At 45.3% G+C, this 19,147-nt stretch overlaps 1 protein-coding gene across 3 annotated transcripts in view; it reads right to left on the bottom strand.

Moving 5' to 3' along the window:
* LOC147029591 (inactive dipeptidyl peptidase 10-like) overlaps positions 1-19,147 on the bottom strand; it is a 594,191-nt gene that overhangs the window by 408,756 nt on the left and 166,288 nt on the right. For all 3 annotated transcript variants that reach the window (XM_085872742.1, XM_085872743.1, XM_085872744.1), the window contains exon 2: positions 5,760-5,874. In XM_085872742.1, the coding sequence (XP_085728868.1) occupies positions 5,760-5,874 (115 nt within the window). The remainder of the gene's footprint in view (positions 1-5,759; positions 5,875-19,147) is intronic.

Here is a 19,147-nt window from a genome sequence, read left to right as displayed (position 1 = left end):
CCTTGCCCCCCCTGCTCTCTCTGCGATTTGTCCCCACCACATTTCCACAGGGCGCTCAAGGTCCGCCAACAACCCCCTTCTGGTAAAACTACCAAAATCACGAATCACTGCTCATCTTCACTCTTTCATTCCTCTTTTTTCCCGCCTTTGGAATAAACTTCCTCACTCTATTCTTTCCCATTCTTCCCTCCAGGCTTTCAAAACAGCTGTTCACCACCACCACCTCTTATCTTCCCCCATCCAAATCCTCGATCTTTTCTACCCCCGAATAATCCACCCAAGCCCACTTCCTTCAATTCCCCTGCTTTCCTTCCTGAAAGTCCCTGTAATGTCCATCTTCTCTTCGCCATGTTCCCCGTCCCATCCCCATCCCATCCCCATCCCTCTCCCTTCCACAGTTCACCTAATGTGTCTGTTCCCCACTGTCTTGTCCCTTCCACTCCCGCCCCTCTTGTCTCATGCCTCCTTGCTGTGAGTTGTGTGTTAGCTCTCATACGAGCCTCGACCAAGGTATACAAAATTTTTTTTTTTAAAAAGCTCGAGATTTTTTTGCAATCCACCATTATCAACATTTATTTGGTAAGTTACAATTTTTATCAAAAGCAAATTTATATTAAACATACATTTTGCAATTCAACATTTTCAACATTTATTTGGTAAGTTACAATTTGAATTAAAAGCAAATTTAAATTAACATATATTTCGACATAAAGACGATAGGTGATTCAGAACAATTGATAAGGATGGAATGCAAAGTTCAAATAGGTCCTATTCAGGCAAGAATTTGCGCTTGTCGCTGTTGCGTTTGTGGACTTCCACAGGGCAATCTCGTTTGATGCTCCAGCAGTCGTCTGCAATCATATTTTTGTCCCATCGCCCTTGGTAGCGCTCTTCCATCGTCATGAGGTCCTGATGGAAGCGCTCTCCCTATTCCTCACTTTGAGCCCCAAGGTTCTCAGGGAATTGATCAAGGTGACTATTCAGGAAATGGAGCTTGACACTCATGGTGCCCCAAGATCACGAAAAGCCAACAGCATTCTTGTAACCAGAAACTCAGTTATCTGCCTTTTTGTTACCAAGAAAGTTTTGTATAACTGCAACGAGAGACAGCCACGCTGTCTTCTCCTTGTCATTCATCTTCCTTACAAATTCCTCATCACATACAAGGGCACGAATTTGAGATCCATCAAACACACCTGCTTTGACCTTCTCAAAAGACAAAGCAGGAAAAGCAGAAACTATGTGTTGAAAACATTCACCATCAGTACTCAATGCCTTCACAAACTGTTTCATCAAGCCAAGCTTGATATGGAGTGGGGGAAAAATGATCTTCTCTTGGCTGACAATTGGGTCATTCACAATGTTTGGCATGCCTGCTTCCAGAGTTTCACGGATGGGCCACTCCTTCTGGATCCAGTATTTCTCTCGAGCTCGGCTGTCCCACATGCAGAGATGGCATTGAAACTTTGTCAAGCCTTTCTGTTGACCAAAGAGAACGTTGACCATTTTCAGGTCCACATAAATGATCCAGTTGTGCTCGTGATATTTGAGGAAGTCAATGACCATTTTTATGTCATTATGTTCTTCTCGCAAATGCACTGAGTGACCAACTGGAACCGCTCCATAAACATTGCCATTGTGCAAGAGAATACACTTGAGGCTGCGCTTAGAGGTATCCAGAAATAATCGCCATTCTGTTGGATTATACGAAGCAACACCTAATTGCCTGAGAAAACCTGGGATATCGTGGCAGTAAACAAACTGATTGTCTTCTGAGAAAAAGGCGACAAAGATGTGATCCCGTTTTCGGAAATATGAAACATTTGCAGAGTGGTCAAGTAGATATTTTTCTTGCAGCCTGGAGGCTAATACCTCAGCTGCTTTCTTGGAGAGCCCCAAATCACGCACTTATTCATTCAATTCCGGTTGGCAAAACTGCTGAGGGGCTGATGACTGTTTGGTATCAGATGACGAGGCTTCGGATTCTGAAACCATTTCTTGAAGCCCGTCATCACGACCCTCGTGCTCTTGCTGATCATGTTCACTGCCTTCATCTTCAGATAAGACAAAACCATTAAAGATTGGAACGGGGAGTTCCTCAGAGTGCGGAGTGGGTCGAATTGCTGAGGGAATACAGGGACAGATCATCTTTTGCCGGTTTTTCCTGCCGACACCCTTTGTGTTGACCAGGCAAAAATAGCAGTCTGTTTCATGGTCCTTGGGTTCTCGCCAAACCATAGGAACTCCAAAAGGCAGACCCTTTTGTTTTCCTTTTGTCCAGTCACGAAGCATTTCCTCACAATTATGACATACAATATGAGGAGCCCATTTCTTGTCTTGGTCGTCAAGGGGAACATCAAAATAGGCTTTATAGGCACGCCTTACAAACAATGTTATATTGCGCTTTTGACGAAGTAGTGTGTAGCAGCCACATACATAACAGAATGCATCAGGATTATTTACACATTTATGTGTTATTGAAGAAGCCATGATCAGATCCGAAACAAAGAAAAACATAAAGTTAAAGAATATATATCAATAAAGATAAAGAAAATTGATGTCAAATAAATCGTGAGCAAATTGTTAGCAGCAAAACGAATATGGTCTATAGTTATTTAGCAGTTTAGGCATCGTATATTTCCACTAAAGTCCGAAATCGCACCCCAAGTTCTCAAGTTATCCCGAGTGCAAATAGCAATGGGTGTCCTTTTTTGCGAAAATCGCATGTTTCAAATAGCATGAAAACTAGAGCATGGAGAGGAAAACCGATTTCAGACTTGAAATCAGCGTTGAAAAAATACAAAGAATAAGTTGAAAAATATCATGCAACAGATAATAAGAAAAAATTTGTTCCCCAGTGTTATCTCTCATAATTTTTGGGAAAGACACTATGGGTTCTTTAACGTCCAATAACTAGTTCTAACAGATGGAACATGCACTTTAACGTCCATCCGAGAGACCGCAATATTGTGTAACACAACACCCACTCCACAAAGCATGAGTCCGACAGTTTATAGTTGGTTTAGGAATCAAACCCAGGTTAAAGTCCTTCGAGGTAAGTGTATTACCTCTAAACTATCCTGTGTGACAACTGCCCAACTACTAGCCGCCTACGTTAAGATGGCTGTTCCATATAGTGGGATCCATTTGTGGACATTAACGATCCCCACACTCATTGTTTGCAAGTACCAAGGCCAAAAATTCTGTGCCTGTTTGTGAAAATGCATGTGCATCAATTGTGATTCTGAAAATCCTGTGCCTTTATTGCTCTCACCGGTCTAGGCTTTGAATTTCCACTCGCAAACGACTATATCCTATTGAAAATATATTTTATTTTTACATAATTGAAGGAAAATAGTCTTTAGTAGTTCAGACATCTTTCTTTCATTACACAATTTTCCTATAGTCTACTGCACACTTATTGTGAGGCTTATGCCAAACACAATTCGCTCTTCAGTGCATGAACTTTAGATGCCGTATTACCATGCATACTGTTCACTTGAATCTGTCATTCAAATAATGCACCTTTACATTTGGGTGAACCAAATTAAATCTGAAGCTGTCAATTATGAAAAACTACCAAGGCCAAATCATTGGTTTGGAAAATTGTCGGCACCTGACAGACTGCACGGCCATGAGGTGGGAGTTCGCCAATGTATTCCTATGCACGGTGGGCTGGCGTTGCTTCCGGCTACAGGCCAGCTGGTGGCATCTAATATTTATCAGTGAAAGCCACACAATACAGGTCCAGAGTGTAAGGATAAGGGCATGTGTTTATTATACATATTGATGGCTGCACATTTGTCGCTGTCTTTTAGTAAATGGCTGTCATTGAACAACTGGGATTTGCAGGCCTAACCATCAAACTGTCATCCTGTTGTTTTGCAAGCCGGGCGATCTATCTTTGAGTATGCCATCCTTTGGAAGGGACGTTAAGCCAACTGTCCCTTTGCTGGGATTATTTTGTGGACATTAATGATCTCCATCATTCCTTTTGAAAAGAGTAGGCCATTGTTTACAAGCACCATGGCCAAATTCCTGCTCTGATTGAGACCTGCTTTGGCATTACCTTGCAATTCTGTGCACCCAAAGGAGTATTGGAGCTTATTATCATTTTGTTGCTGTTGAAGCAATTATCCAATCATTCATGAGCTCAGGGCAAAGTTATGTGAAGCCCTTTCTATATTTTGGCCATGGTTGACTCAGTGGGATTTTGGAATTTGCACTGACATTATAAAAAAAAAAATCACATTCTACTAATGATGTCCACTGAGGATTATGTAAGGCCTTGTGTTGAACTGCCTTTTGGTATTAATGACCACTATTAAAAATGCTGAGTAAATGTGGTTAAATATCCTATTTTTGGCAGATGCTGTGACACAAGCTGAACCTCTTACCACATAAAACACAAACTTTAATGCATTTGCATGGCAATTCATTCACACTATCATTGCATTATAGTTAGTATTACTATAAAACTACACATCCTTCCAATCAGCAGAGTAGGTGCCATTTGGTTCAGTCGTGGAAGCAGTCGTGTTCTAGAAATGATAAAGGAACTTTTGACAGAAGAGGGACGAAGATGGTGAAAGTAAGTTAATGGAATATTTAGAGACAGTCAGACTGATGACCGATCACAAACTTGAACCCAAACAAAAAGTAATTTACTTCCAAGTTAGATGAGTACTCTATGGATCCATCCTACAATTTTGTATGAAAAATTGGATGAAATTTTAATCATTCTTTCCCTCCCTTTCATGCAAAGACCTTTAAGACCCTCAAGGCTCCCAAAAAAATTTTTTCACCAAAAGAAAGTTTGTGAAAAATTTTGTTCACCCCAACTCAGGAAGGACATCGCTGCCATCGAGAGCGTTCAGCGCAGGGCTACGAGATTGATTCTAGGCCTGGCTAGACTCAGCTATGAGGAGCGGCTGATGGAGACAGGACTTCATATACCAGAAAGGAGGCGGTTACAAGGAGATATGATGGAGATGTTTGAGATGATGAATGGTACAGACAAAATAAGTGCACAAATCATTCAGCACAATGGGTGTCCTTTGTCCTTAACGTGGTTACCCATGACATTTATCAATTCAGGATTTTGTGGTGCAAATAACATGCTGCACGTTACATCTGCCGACCTCTTATGCAAGCAGTTTACATCTCCAGTGGTGCAGAAAAATGTCTTCATTAAACAAACATAAATTAGTGAATTGTGGACCCATTCACATCACCCTGGCAGTCTTGGCTTCATCTGGCGGAGATCTACTGGAAGTTAAGGCAGACTTCTACAAGGGACGACGACATCTGACACTCCAAAGGACCATTCATAAAGAGTGAGTTTTGTTTTTCATTTGGGCACCAGCTTACTAAAAGTAAGAGTTAAAATAGGTATTGAATTAAAAATAAAATACAACACTTTTTTTTGGTGAAATAACATAGCAAGGGAGTTCCAAGTAGAATTTGAGAGCATGCTAATATGCCACTTTGGTATAAGGCAGTGAAATTTGTTCCAAATTTAAACCCATAATATTTTATGTCTTTTCATTTGCAGAACCTCTTAAAACTCCCAATTCATTTTTTATGATCATTCATTTCCAGAAGTGGTTGTTTTTCTTATACATTTGCTTCCATTACAGTTCAGAATGCTTGTGATAGGACAACGATGGCAAACTGGGCATCAAAGTAAGCTGAGAACACTGGGGATAGCAAGAGGGCACAAGTGTGGATATAAAGATGAGGGTTTCCTTGAAACCTACCAGGTGTGAGTAGGACGATTGAGGTGACGATGAGGGAGCAGACAAAGATGATGACCAGCAAGGCGATGGCCATACCCTTCCAGTTTTGGTGGTTTGTCTCTCCTGTGGATAGTTCCTGTCACAAACACAGAAATAAGGCAAATGTTTGGAGCCATAACCCATACTATTATATCATAGATAGAAGACCTAATAAGAAGGCCTGGCTGTACAAAGTCCATTTTCATTTACGCAAGTCCAAAGTTTGCCTGTGGATGCCACCCTGCAACATGTCAGATAGACCATGTGCAGCTTATGTTATGAGGTGACATAACTGGGCAAGCAACCGTTGTGGATATCAAGCTGGCCTAAATGATCAAACCGTAGCTTGTTCTCATTGTTGTTCATATTGAATGAACAGTATCATTGCTGAGACTCAATCACCTTGTCAAAGCAGACTGTTCCCACCAATCCCAGTTCCTGCCCGAGCTTATGTGGAAGCAAGCAAGCTCCGATGCTCCATTTACAAGCCCAGTTGTGCTAATCAAATAATTGTGCCTGCTTGTTGTATCTGATAGTTCAACCTCTGCAAAATGTATGTTCCCCCATTACTGCACCTGTAAGTCCCATATGTGTGTATATCTGATCTTGCATTCCATATCTGGGGGGGGGGGGGGGGGGGATATGAATGACATGCAGCTTCCCATACTGTATTAGCATGTGCCCATGTGTCTGACTTAGGTATCCATTGTTCTTTTCTCTTTATTCGCAGTCAATCTCGCTGCCAAGTCACCTCGTGACCTCCAATACATTCCATTTCCTTTCCCCGATTGCATTAAAATAAAATAAATTATCAAGTAATGTGTATGAGGTGTCTTTGAGCACCTCGATCAGACACATTTGTGCCACCCCCACCGCCACCGAGCTTCAACCCAAACTCTCCACAAGATAGAAATTAATACAGCACCACCTGCCAGTCATCAACACTTGACACCATACCAACAACAACGTCAGAGGCAACAGAATCGAGAGCTTCAGCACACTTTGGCAAGGTAATTATGCCACATTCCAACATTGTAAAGCGACAAAGACGATAGCTTGATAACCAGGGCCGGCTGGATATCCACGATGGCAGTGTGAACAAATGGAGTGATCTCGTGACATAGTTGTCCATATCTTCCAAAGACTTGAGAATCTTTGTCATTTGACCAATGGGTAAATGTTTTTCGCTCAAGTGTGAGAAGGTATTGTTTCATGGGTGCATTCTTTTTTTCTTGAAAGAGAAGAACATTGGCAATTTGACCCTGTGAAGCAGAGCCCAGACTGATGAGAGTTTAGGGATGTTGTAGTTCTCTGTAAGGTTTGCCAATGTATGTACTGTACAATGTTTTTGCAGGAACATGGGATGTGGGAAGGAAGAGAGGGCAGGAGCATGGGGTGGACAAGATGGACACAGAAGAAAGCTCTCACAAGCAAAACTGGAAATTTGGAAGGAGGGTTTTGGATGGGGGTGAGGGTATGGGGTTAACAACGGTAGAAAAGATATGGGTTTTGATTGTGGACAATCTGTTTATTTTTTTTAAACCAACTACCTTTCTTCTTTAAAAAAAAAAAAAACCTTTCTCCATGCATCCACACAAGGCCCGATCCTTATTCTTCTTCTTCCTCGACTTTTTTTCTTCCGGACAGAATTTGCCCAACAGAAACTTTCCTCCCTCAAGACATCTGACTCCCAAGTATCTATCCCTAGTTACTCCCTCCTCCAGTATGACAGACCTCAGCCTCGTCCTGGTGGAGGAGTTGCTCTCTTCATCAACGACTCTATTCCTCACTCTCCATGCACTGATCACTCCCCCACACCCCCAGAAATAAGTCTGGCTATGGCTTTCCCTCCACTCCGACCTTATGTTTATATGTGTACCGTACCGTCCACCAAACAGTGATGACTCCATTTACACCTCACTATCCAAAAACATGGACCATCTTCTATCTTCTCATCCTCACATGTGGCGACTTCAATTGTCATCACACCAGTTGGCTTGGTGTGGGTACCTCTCTCACCTGTCATTGCACTTCAGCAAAAGCTGACACTCATTGGGGCCGACTCAATCGGTCAATTTCCTGACCCGGATCTCAACCAATGGTACGTTATCTCTTCTGAATGTGATTTTGACAAATTTCCCTGAAAACATCTGCTGTTCTTCCTCCGCTCCGATCGGTTTTTCTGACCACGTGCTTGTCAATGTGGACATCTCTCTGGCTGTTATCAGAGAACCACCTCAGTGCCGTCGAGTCTGGCATTTCACTCAAGCCGACTGGCAGGATCTCCAAGCAGCCTTCAAACTTCGAGACTGGGTTCCCATCGCTACTTTCTCTAACATCAACTAATCCTGGGAATTCTTTCAAAGAAACTTGCTCTCCCTCATGCACAGATTTATCCTCTCTCCTCTTCAGTTGTCCTACCCTTCCTCATGCCCTTGGTTCACTGAAGCTTGTGGTGAAGCAGTTGTCCTGAAACAACTTGCCTTTGCCTCATGGAAAGCAAACCCAACTGAGGGTAACCTCAGTTCCTTCCATAAAGCTCGGAACAAGTGTGAATCTACCCTCAGGAGAGCCAGAAAACAACATCTTCCTAAGCTCAAGTCAAACCTCTCAAACCTCACTCCCTCCTCCAAATCCTGGTGGCATCTAATCAAATCTGTTTCTGGTGTATGTTCCCCCTCCATCCCCTCCCTTACCTCAAATGGCCGCACAGCTGATACCGCATGTGAAAAGGCTGAATACCTAAACTCAGTGTTTGCAACAAAATCTTGTGTCGAAAACCCATTGCTTTCTGAACCCACCTTACCCAGTCACACCCAACTGTCCCTGAACTCTGTGTCCTTTTCTTCTGACAAAGTGGAGAGCTTGCTGTCAAACCTCAACTCAGATTCTGCAACCGGTCAAGACGGCATCAGCCCACGTGTCCTAAAAATCTGCTCCTCTGCTCTTGCTCACATCACCCTCTCATTTCCTCAAGGTCATCTGCCATCTGCTTGAAAATCAGCAAATATCACTGCCCTGCATAAAAAGGTGCAAAAACAGATCCCTGCAACGACAGACCAACCAGCCTTCTCCCAATCATCAGCAAGGTTATGGAATCCATTCTCATTTCAGATATTAAATCCTTCCCCTTCTGCAATGGTTTGATTTCCAATCATCAATTTGGTTTCAGACCAGGTCACTCCACCCTGGATATGCTGCTTCTGCTTTTCCAACAATGGATGGAGGTCCTCAATGCCAGACATGAAATCAGAGCCATATCCCTAGACATATCGCATGCTTTTGACATGGTATGGCACCCTGCCATGCTCACCAAACTCTCTTCCTATGGTGTGCAAGGCCATCTCCACTCATGGCTCACAGACTTCCCCTCCTGCTGCAGTCAACGTGTGGCCCTAAATGGAGTTCTTTCATCCACTCTTCCTGTCTAGGCTGGAGTTCCTCAAGGCAGCGTTCTGGGCCCTGTTCTTTTTCTGGTTTTCATCAACGATCTCTCCGACTCCGGAAAATCCTCTTTATCTCTTTGCTGAGGACTTCACCCTCTCACGTACCATATGTCATCCCTCAGACCAGCAAGCAGCAGCTACTTCACTCACGATAGATCGAGGTAAAATCACAAACTGGTCCAACACGTGGAACATGTCTTTCAATCGGGACAAATATCACACTCTCTCTTTGTCTCTCCGAAAGGACCGTTTAACCCCCCCCCCCACCACCCCCAATCCACTTTCTCAACAATTCTCTGGAAGAAGTCCTTTCTTTCAAGCTTCTGGGTCTCACTATCTGCAATGATCTTTCTGGGAAAGCCATATTTCCAACCTGGCCTCCAAAGCCAGTCGCCTACGATGGAATCCTCCATCGTGCAAAGTCCTTCCTCGGCCCACCTGAGCTCATGACCACATACAAAGCTTACGTTCGCAGCCTGATGGAGTACTGCACACCCCTCTGGGCTGAAGCTCCTGCCTCTCACCTTTCTCGGCTTCACACTGTGGAAACCAAGGCATTTCGGATAATTGGCATCTCCCGCAATGAAGCTGAATCGTTGGGTCTCTCACTCTCTCACCGAAGGCAGGTCGGTGATCTTTCTGTCTTCTTCCATCTCCTCTCCAGTCTTGCACCCCCACCCCCCCCACACTCCTCATCCACTTTCTCAACAATCCTCTGGAAGAATTCCTTTCTTTCAAGCTTCTGGGTCTCACTATCTGCAATGACCTTTCCTGGGAAAGCCGCATTTCAAACCTCACCTCCAAAGCCAGTGGCCGACTGGGAATCCTCTGTCGTGCAAAGTCCTTCCTCGGCCCACCTGAGCTCCTGACCACTCACAAAGCTTTCGTCCGCAGCCTGATGGAGTACTGCTCTACCCTCTGCGCTGGTGCTCTTGCCGCTCACCTTTCTCGGCTTCACGCTGTGGAAACCAAGGCATTTCGGATCATTGATATCTCCCTCAATGAGCCTGAGTCTTTGGGCCTCTCATTCTCTCACAGCAAGCTGGTCGGTGGTCTTTCTGTCTTCTACAGTCTCCTCTCCAGCCTCGCCCCCCCCCTGCTCTCTCTGCGATTTGTCCCCACCACATTTCCACAGGGCACTCAAGGTCCGCCAACAACCCCCTTCTGGTAAAAGTACCAAAATCACCAATGACTGCTCACCTTCACTCTTTCATTCCTCTTTTTTTTTCCCACCCTTGGAATAAACTCCCTCACTCTATTCAATCCCATTCTTCCCTCCAGGCCTTCAAAACAGCTGTTCACCACCACCGATGGTCCCACATCCAAATCCTTGATCTTTTCTACCCCCGTAAATCCACCCCAAACCCACCTCCTTCAAATTCCCTGCTTTCCTTCCTGAAAGTCCCTGTAATGTCCATCTTGTATGCCCCCTGTTCCCCACCCCATCCCTCCCCCTTCCGCAGATCTCGTAAAGTCACTATTCCCCACTGTTTTGTCCTTACCAGTCCCGCCCCTCTTGTCTCATGCCCCCCTTGCTGTGCGTTGTGTGTTAGCTCTCACACGAGCCTCGACAAGGTATTAAAAAAAAAAAAACACCCCAGGTGAAGCACCAGGATTGCAGTTTGCAATTTTATTGTACACTATCTCCAGGTGCATAGCTTTATGCCTTTGCTTGAGTCCACCAGCTGTAGTTCTTCCATAGGAGGACTGCAGTGGGGAGGATGATGAGGATTATCTGCTTCTTCTTGAATATGGAGCCACCATATAAAGGTGATCATCTTCATCTCCTCACTCAAGATCAAGTCACTGCCAAATATAACCACAAAATCCACACACTAAAAGCACACACAAATACAACCTTGGGACAACACAAAGAATCACTTCCAACAACCGACAAACAGTTCATCCGGACAACCATCAATTATGCCAGCCATAGTTGGGCTGCCACTCCTTCAGACCATAATGTACAAAAACTCAAAAAAAAAAAATACAAAACAAAGCTCTCAGGAGAGCAACAGGTTTCATCAGATCCACAAACACAACCCACTCATCTTCATTTCATAAGCAGCCCATGGCTGTTGGTTGCATCATTGCTGGCTGTGCTGCTGATGCAGTGCCCCCTGGTTACAGGAACCTGGTACTCATTTTGCCAACTGGAGAAGGATGGCAAGCTGAGTCAACCCACCTGGTGTTATTTAACAGCACAATAGGAACTTGAACTCAAGACCAGAAGATGTTAAGGAGGAAGAGGAGAATAGGACCATACTCTATGCAGATCATTGGTGCTGCTTAAGCAGTCTCCTTGGCTTTCGGCACAATCCTGGATGGGTCGCCACTCTGACACAGTATACCAGCATGCTGGCACTCAGTTTGCTGACCTCGGAAGGATGACGGGCCGAGTTAACCCCACCTATTAACACCTCGGATCCCAAGCCCAAGACTCCAGCCATTGAGCCAACACCAAGCATATAAGATCTTAAGCCAGCCACGTTAACCATTAAACCAACAGTAGGCTTTCAGTATACCCCATTTACATGCTGAAAAAAAAGACTCCTTCCAATTATAATTATCCGCCGAGATATGAAAGGAACTCAATTCATTACCTCTGCAAATCAATATCTCTCACCCACGTCATCTGATGACCACCAACATTCTTGTGGTGTTCACTGCCAACCCAACGATGTATGAAACATACAACTGCTCACCATCACTCTCATATCCAAAATATTGTTACGAATTTACGCCCGCCGGCGTTAGATCGGCCACGTAACTCAAATCGCGACCGCGTCGCCCACCGGAACGGACAATTCAGTCGTGACCCTCCTTGGAACTACCGCCAGGAGCTAGTCACGGGTGGACTTTCGACCACACCACAATCGTGCCAATCGGCCACCCGCGCAGGATAGGGTTGTTCGCCAAACTCGACCTACCTAAGTACCTGAGCGGGTAGTTAACCGGCGATCGCACCTCGCCGCTGGCCGGCCAAATACACGAACAGTTCCGTGCTTTAGTGATAACCGAGCGGTGTTATCGCCGGCCCCGACGGACATGATTACTTACTGGTTGTCGAAACCCACTACCAATCCCTTCCATGATGCAAGATGGAACTTTCAAACGAAGGAAAGGACGCAACGAAACGGGTCACAATTTAACAAGCACATTTTATTCCACACTCAGACAAGCACGTATTTACAGTTATACAAAAACAATGCACGTATACAGTCAAAGCAAGAACACAACGCAGAGTTACAACCGAATAAAAAGGGCAATTATTTTCAGCACACTTATACAGGTTTACTTACAAGACTGGCACCACACATACATTTACACAAAAAGCAAAGAAAACAAAAGCCACCGGCATAGGCAAGGCGGCAGACAGGTCCATGGACCAAATGCGCGTGGAACCTGGATGAGCGGCCAGGTCCACGAGACCGAAGAAGTGGTATTACCCGCGCCCTCGTGGCGCGATAGCGGGCAAGCCGCAATGTCAGCGTAACGCGCCTGACTCCGTGCCCCTGGCGTGGCCAGTGAGCTCCCTCCCGCGTGCTCTGCGCAAGCACGTGTTTCTCGGTCGGCACCACGGTTGGGGTGGAAAATGGACGGGGTTACCGGCGCTATCTCAGTGCGGAAGGGTGGAATTGTTGATGCCTGGGATGGGGAAGGTTCGTGTTGCGTTTGGTAACAATCACCGAACGGGCTTTGGACAGCATGACGTTCGGTGTTGACAGGTGGTGTGGTTGATGGTTGTGGAGGGAGAAAGGCGAAGGTGGTGGGGGATTTGCGTTGTTGGCGGGCGTCTTTTGAGAATGGTGGTGAAGCGATGTTTGCAGGATGGAGTTGTGGAGGTAAAGAGGCGAAGGTGGTGGTGTTTGAGTTGTTGGGGGATTATTGGTCCAAAATAACGATAGAGAAAAGAAAAAGGGCGAACTCAAAGGATCACAGCCCTGTGAACACGGAAATTACCTCTAAACAATGGTGGAGAAATCTAACGATACAATTACTTATCGTCATAACTGATCTGAGGACCCTTTATGGTGTATTGCGAATGTCCACAGCCGTAACAATATTATACCTCCTCCAACAAAACATCTTCATGAGAAATCACATTCACAACGATCCTGATGATTGTCCTGATGAACCCACAACAAGGGCAAAATCTAGATTGACATCTCTGATGTTGTCTATTTGTGACCATAAGCTTTAATCTTGGTCTGTGAAGGCTTGAGGACCACACGGATGCCTCTTAGTTTGGAGGTGATGTGTTGGTGTCATTTATGCACATGGCGTCATTGTCGTATCATAAAATTAGCATGCTTCTTTCATTGAATTTAAGGTTCCTGGCTGCAAACCAACTGATGGTTGATCAGCGGGGCAGAGACAAGGTGCTCGTGTGGCAGGTGTCACTCGTTGCTGACAGGTCATGCAGCAAGCGCTGTGAAGGGGCTTGATCTGTGCCTTGCTGCCTCATCAAGTTAGAGGGCTCGATTCAGTTATATAAATGAGCCTAATAGGGTCACAAATAAACGATTGGCAGAAAGTTGTCCTCAGGTGAGGTCAGGTCAGGAATGGGAGCATGCACCGGAGCAGCGCATCGATGTTTCAGCTTTCCACAGGCACTCCAGTGGCCTCCATCTGGCCATCCTCCAGGCAGATACCTGGCTCGTCCCCATCTCCTTGAGATGCTGATCAACCTGCTGAAACTACAAAGCATGCAGTCAGTCCTCCACTCACAAGGCTCCCTTGCTGAGAGAATCTGGTGAACAGGATCAGCATCAGGAAAACGAGCCACATGTCCATACATCTGCAGCTGATGCTCACGGAATGTGCAGGTAACTACTCTCATTTGAATTTCTCTCCACAACCGCTCATCAGACACAATGTCCAACCAGCGATAGCCAAGGATTCTCCAAAGAGACCTTGTTCCAAAAGAATTGTCTCCATCTCAGATCCCTGGTCAGAGTCCATGTCTCACATCTGTAGAGCAAGGCTGGAAGCTCCAAGGACCTGAAGACTCGGACTTTCGGCCTCCTGCTCAGGAACTGACAGCACCACACCGCATGATGCAGTGAATCCATGATGCCCCAGGCCCAACCCAGACGTCTATTGACCTCTGGCTCGCAGCCAGCATAGACATGAATATCACTGCCAAGGTAAGTGAATCTCTCCATGACCTCAACATCCTCACCACAAACAGACACAGACAGGATAGCAGCATCCAAGATGTCACCGAAAGCCTGGATCTTAGTTTCGACCCAGGAAACCTGTAATCCCAGTGGCTCCGAGTCCTCATTCAGCACCTCAAAAAACCCCAAAAGGATATCCAGTCTCCGCAAAGATGAATACATCATCTGAGAAATTAAGGTCAGAGATCTTGACATTTCCATGCGATGCACCACAGCTTCATCACTGACATCCTCTCCAGAATCCAGGCCATACAGCGGTGAAAAGTGTAGGGGCCAGAAAACACCCCTGACAAACTCCAGTAACAACAGGAAATAAGTCAGAGATGGTATCACCCCATCTCACAGCACTGTCAGTACCAGAATATAGATCAGACATCAAATTAATCAGTTTTTGTGGCACCCCAGGAAGACCAAGAATCGTCCAGAGGGCATCCCGATTCACTGAATGCAGTCTTGGCAATCACCATTCCCTTTCCAGAGAGGGACAACAAGGCCCTCCATCTCGTCAGTTGGGATGATGCCTGCGTTCCAGACAGAGCACAGAACTGCATGCAACGACACGAGTGCACAGCATTTCCACCAGCCTTGAGAAGTTCAGCATGGATGCCATAGATCCTTGGAGCCTTATCCCATTTCAACTGGTTCACCACAGCCTGTATTTCCACAAACAAAGGTGGATCATAGTTGATTGAAGAGTCAACAATTGGGACAGAAACACCACTGACATCCAACTCGACAGCTGGTGGATCAGCCTGGGACAGCCGCTAAAATTAACCGACCCAACAGGCCTTCACTTTGGACTCCTCTGTCAAGAGCCCAACACCCTCCACTCGAAATGCAGTACACCGAGGGATGGGATTGGAGCAACACAATGCGCAAATTCCCCTGCAAGTAGGACAAGAATCACTTGACCACAGGTGATGCTCTACCCCTCACAAATTTCTCGCACAAAAGCCTCCTTGTCCTTCCTCAGTGCGCATACAGTTTTGTGCCTCAACTCCCTGAACTGCTCAACTCTGCCATTCAGCCTGGCCCTGCAACTCTGGTCAATTGTATTCAGTGTCCCTTGAGAGACAAAATTCTTCTTTGCCCTACGTTGAGTTCCATGACATCCTCCGGCAACATAAAGGATGGTGGTCTTGAAGGCACTCCACAACTCTTCAGGATTCCCCAAAGCAACCAGACCCACCACATCCCCACTCAGCCTCTTCGCAAACTCCTCAGCTACCATCTCATCCTTGAGTTTGCCAATATCCAGTCTTGGCTGGGTTGGTACCATTCTCCCAGATTTCAGCTGAAACTTCAGAGTTGCTTCCACAATCCCATAGTTTGTATTGAGGACCTGAGCACTGTGGTAGACCCTGCAGTTCTGGATCATCCTCCAGCAACCATTAATGAGCACATTGTCAATGTCATTTGCCACACCACCAGGGTTGGAATACCAAGTCCAGCAATGAGCCTGTGGGTGCTGAAATCATGAATAAGACAATCCAAGTTCCTGACTTCTTGCAAAATGAAGGAATTCGGTGCTATTCTGGTTCACCGTTCCAGACCGAAGTGGACCAACACATGTCTCATAACCATCCCCATCATTTCCAGTCTGCATTGAAATCCCCCAAGACGAGAAGAGTATCTCGCCTGGGACATTGATTAACCACAGGCTCGAGCATGGTAGAGAATGTATTCTTCATGGTGAGATCCCTCGCCTGAGTCGGAGCAAATACAGAGACCAGGGAAACGACACCAAGGAGTGACGAATCCTTAGTCTCATAATATGCTCGTTGACTGGTGTTACCTCAATTATCATTGGAGTCAGCCTGTTGTACAGAGCTACAGCAACTCCTTGGGCATGGCAACCATCAGAGCGAACAGACCAATAGTAGGTGAAACCACCCACCATGATCTCACCACAATCCGTTGTCCAAACCTCAGAGAGTGCTACAATACTGATGTTCAAATGCATGAGCTCAGATGATAAGAGACAGGGGATCATCCTCTCTTAGGGATAGGACATTCCAGGAACCCACCCAAAGGGATCACCCCAGGTTAACCCAAGGAGACGCCGTCTGGTGGATGACACCTCAGCTCCACCCTGACACACACTACCACAATCCAATCCGGGAAGGTTACCCTGTGTTTTTCCTCCAACCATCAAAGTGTGGGGGTCCAGAAGGCTTTGCCCCAATCCCGTCATCCGGTGAGCTGCACAGGAGTACTCCCAGAGCAGGTTTTCAATTTCTTTGGGTTTTTCTTGTATTTTGCGGTGAAGTGTTTTATGGTAGTCAGAGTGCAAATCCTGCCACCAACCTCCTGAAAAAAGTAACCCAACTGCAGTACGACGTCCGCAGACACAGTTGAGCAGTCAAAACGGATGTTCATTGGCTCACAAGGAGTTCCTTCGCCCCTTGACAGGTTTTGTTTTTAATCCTGCTGGGTGTCCATATCCATACACGCTCCTCACCAGAAAACCTCGTAGGGGAGACAGCTTAGTCGCCATCAACCAGACCGTGAAATAGGTTAGTACATGTTTACAAGGTTCTTGTAGTAAGCCACAGATCTAATCTGGCTTGACCTGATACATGCTGACTCAATGACACGACGATGATGTCATGTGCGTAAATTACACCAACACATCTCCTCCAAACGAGGAGGCATCCGTATCATCCTCAAGCTTTTACAGACTGAGATTAAAGCCAATGGTCACAAATCGACGAAAGCAGAGATGTCGATTTAGCTTTCACCCTTGCAGTGGGCTCATCAGGACAACATACCTGGATGTCAATAGAAGTGGGTGGATCTTTCTATATTACTTATATATTGACTGCTTTTGACGTTTGCACGTGGTACATACTTGGGATCCTCATTGGTATGCATTGCTGTCGCTGTCGCTGATGATTCACCAGAAGCAATGAAACCAATCTGGCAGCTGAGTATGCAGCATTGGGATTCTCATGTGTGTACTATTTGTGAATGTCTATCGCTGTGGAAAAACTCTGGGAGGGGTTTGATGCAGCAAAACGCTTACCTTGTGCCAGCCTTCTTTGTTGCTTTACGCAGCAGTTTCGGCTTGAGGAGCATGGGTGGTCTACATGTATATATATATATATATATATATATATATATATATATATATATATATATATATATATATATATATATATATATATATATATATATATATATATATATATATATATACACACAGACATACAGACAAGTGCGGGCCCGAACGTGCGTGGAGATATGTGCAAAAAAAAAAAAAAAAAAAAACTTTCAAACCGCCTGCCAGAAACAACAACCACACAGGCCATTACTTCACTCTCACGTGCCCGTACATGCATGCCCGTACATACATGGCCGTACGTGCGTGGCTGTACATGCAAAGAAAAAAAATCTTTCAAACCGTGTGCCAGAAACAACAACCACACAGGCTGTTCCTTCGCTCTCGCGTACGTGCATGGCTGTACGTGCAAAAACAAAATAATAAAAAAAAAACTTTCAAACTGCGTGCCAGAAACAACAACCACACAAGCCGTTCCTTCGCTCGCATGCCAGAAACAACCACACAGGCCATTGCTTCGCTCTCACGTACGTGCATGCCCGTGCAAAAAAAAATAAAATAAAAATAAAAACAAGAATTGTGGCGTCAATCGTGATGTCATAGCAACGTGTCCTGTCATTGGTTTGAAAATAAATGGCCATAACTTGGGAACCACTTGTCCGATTAATATCAAACCTTGAAAAGGCACATCAACAGGTCCCCAGCAATATTCCTGGCAAGTTTCAATTATATCGGACCAGTGGTTGTCGAGAAACAGCGGTCGCAGACACACACACACACAGACACAGATTGCTGGAATTATAGACGACGAGTACGTGCCCGTAAAAAAAAAAAAATTTAAATAAAAAATAAATAAATATTCCAACCGCGAGCAAGAAACAACAACCACACAGGCCGTCTCTTCGCTCTCGCATGCCCGTACGTATGTGCCCTGGAAGTTCGCATATCACAGTTACGATTATTCGCAAATTAGGTTTTAATGGCCAACTATTCAATGAGCGCCAACGTATTTTACCTTTTCGCAATGTCGTGACAAGGAAAAACAAAAAGAGAGAGAAAAAAATTTACTTCCTGGTTCGGAGCATACCAGTACTCTGATGTTACCGAAATTTATGCACCGTCTAATATGAAAACGATCATAACTTGCGGCATTGTGTTTATCTATAAATGCGCATAAGAAATGGAGAAATTATTAGAATACACAAAGTAATCACTCTCCGGAAGCCCGTACGTTGTAACCCGTAATGGGGAACGCGTCTGAGCTTCCCTTCCCCATCGGCCACGCCGACGCAATAACGTGTCTTGTCATTGGTTTGGTAAATAAATGGCCATAACTTCAGAAGCACTTGTCCGATTAATATTGTTGTGGTTGACGAAATTCGCAAACCACCATTCAGGTCCCGTAGGTGAGATATCTCTGTAAGTATATGTGTAGTTAGCCCAAACCCGTTGTTTAGAGGGAATAAATGTCATTCATTCGGGCTGCGACCCTTCAAGATAGCCGTTTTTCTTTTACTATCTTTATTTTGGACCAACCGCCATTACCACCACCACAACCACCACCAACCGCATCTCGACAACCACAGCCACCTTCTCCAGAACCGCCTTCACAACATCCACCTTCTCCACAACCGCTTTCACAACAACCACTTTAACCAAAACCGCCCAATCACACCACCA

The sequence above is a fragment of the Eptatretus burgeri genome, chromosome 3 (genome assembly GCF_056783735.1).
Source record: "Eptatretus burgeri isolate ZD-2024b chromosome 3, Ebu_testis_v1, whole genome shotgun sequence".
Classification (NCBI taxonomy): Eukaryota; Metazoa; Chordata; class Myxini; order Myxiniformes; family Myxinidae; genus Eptatretus; species Eptatretus burgeri.
Note: the sequence above shows the minus strand (reverse complement) of the source record. Positions and strands in the feature narration are given on the sequence as shown.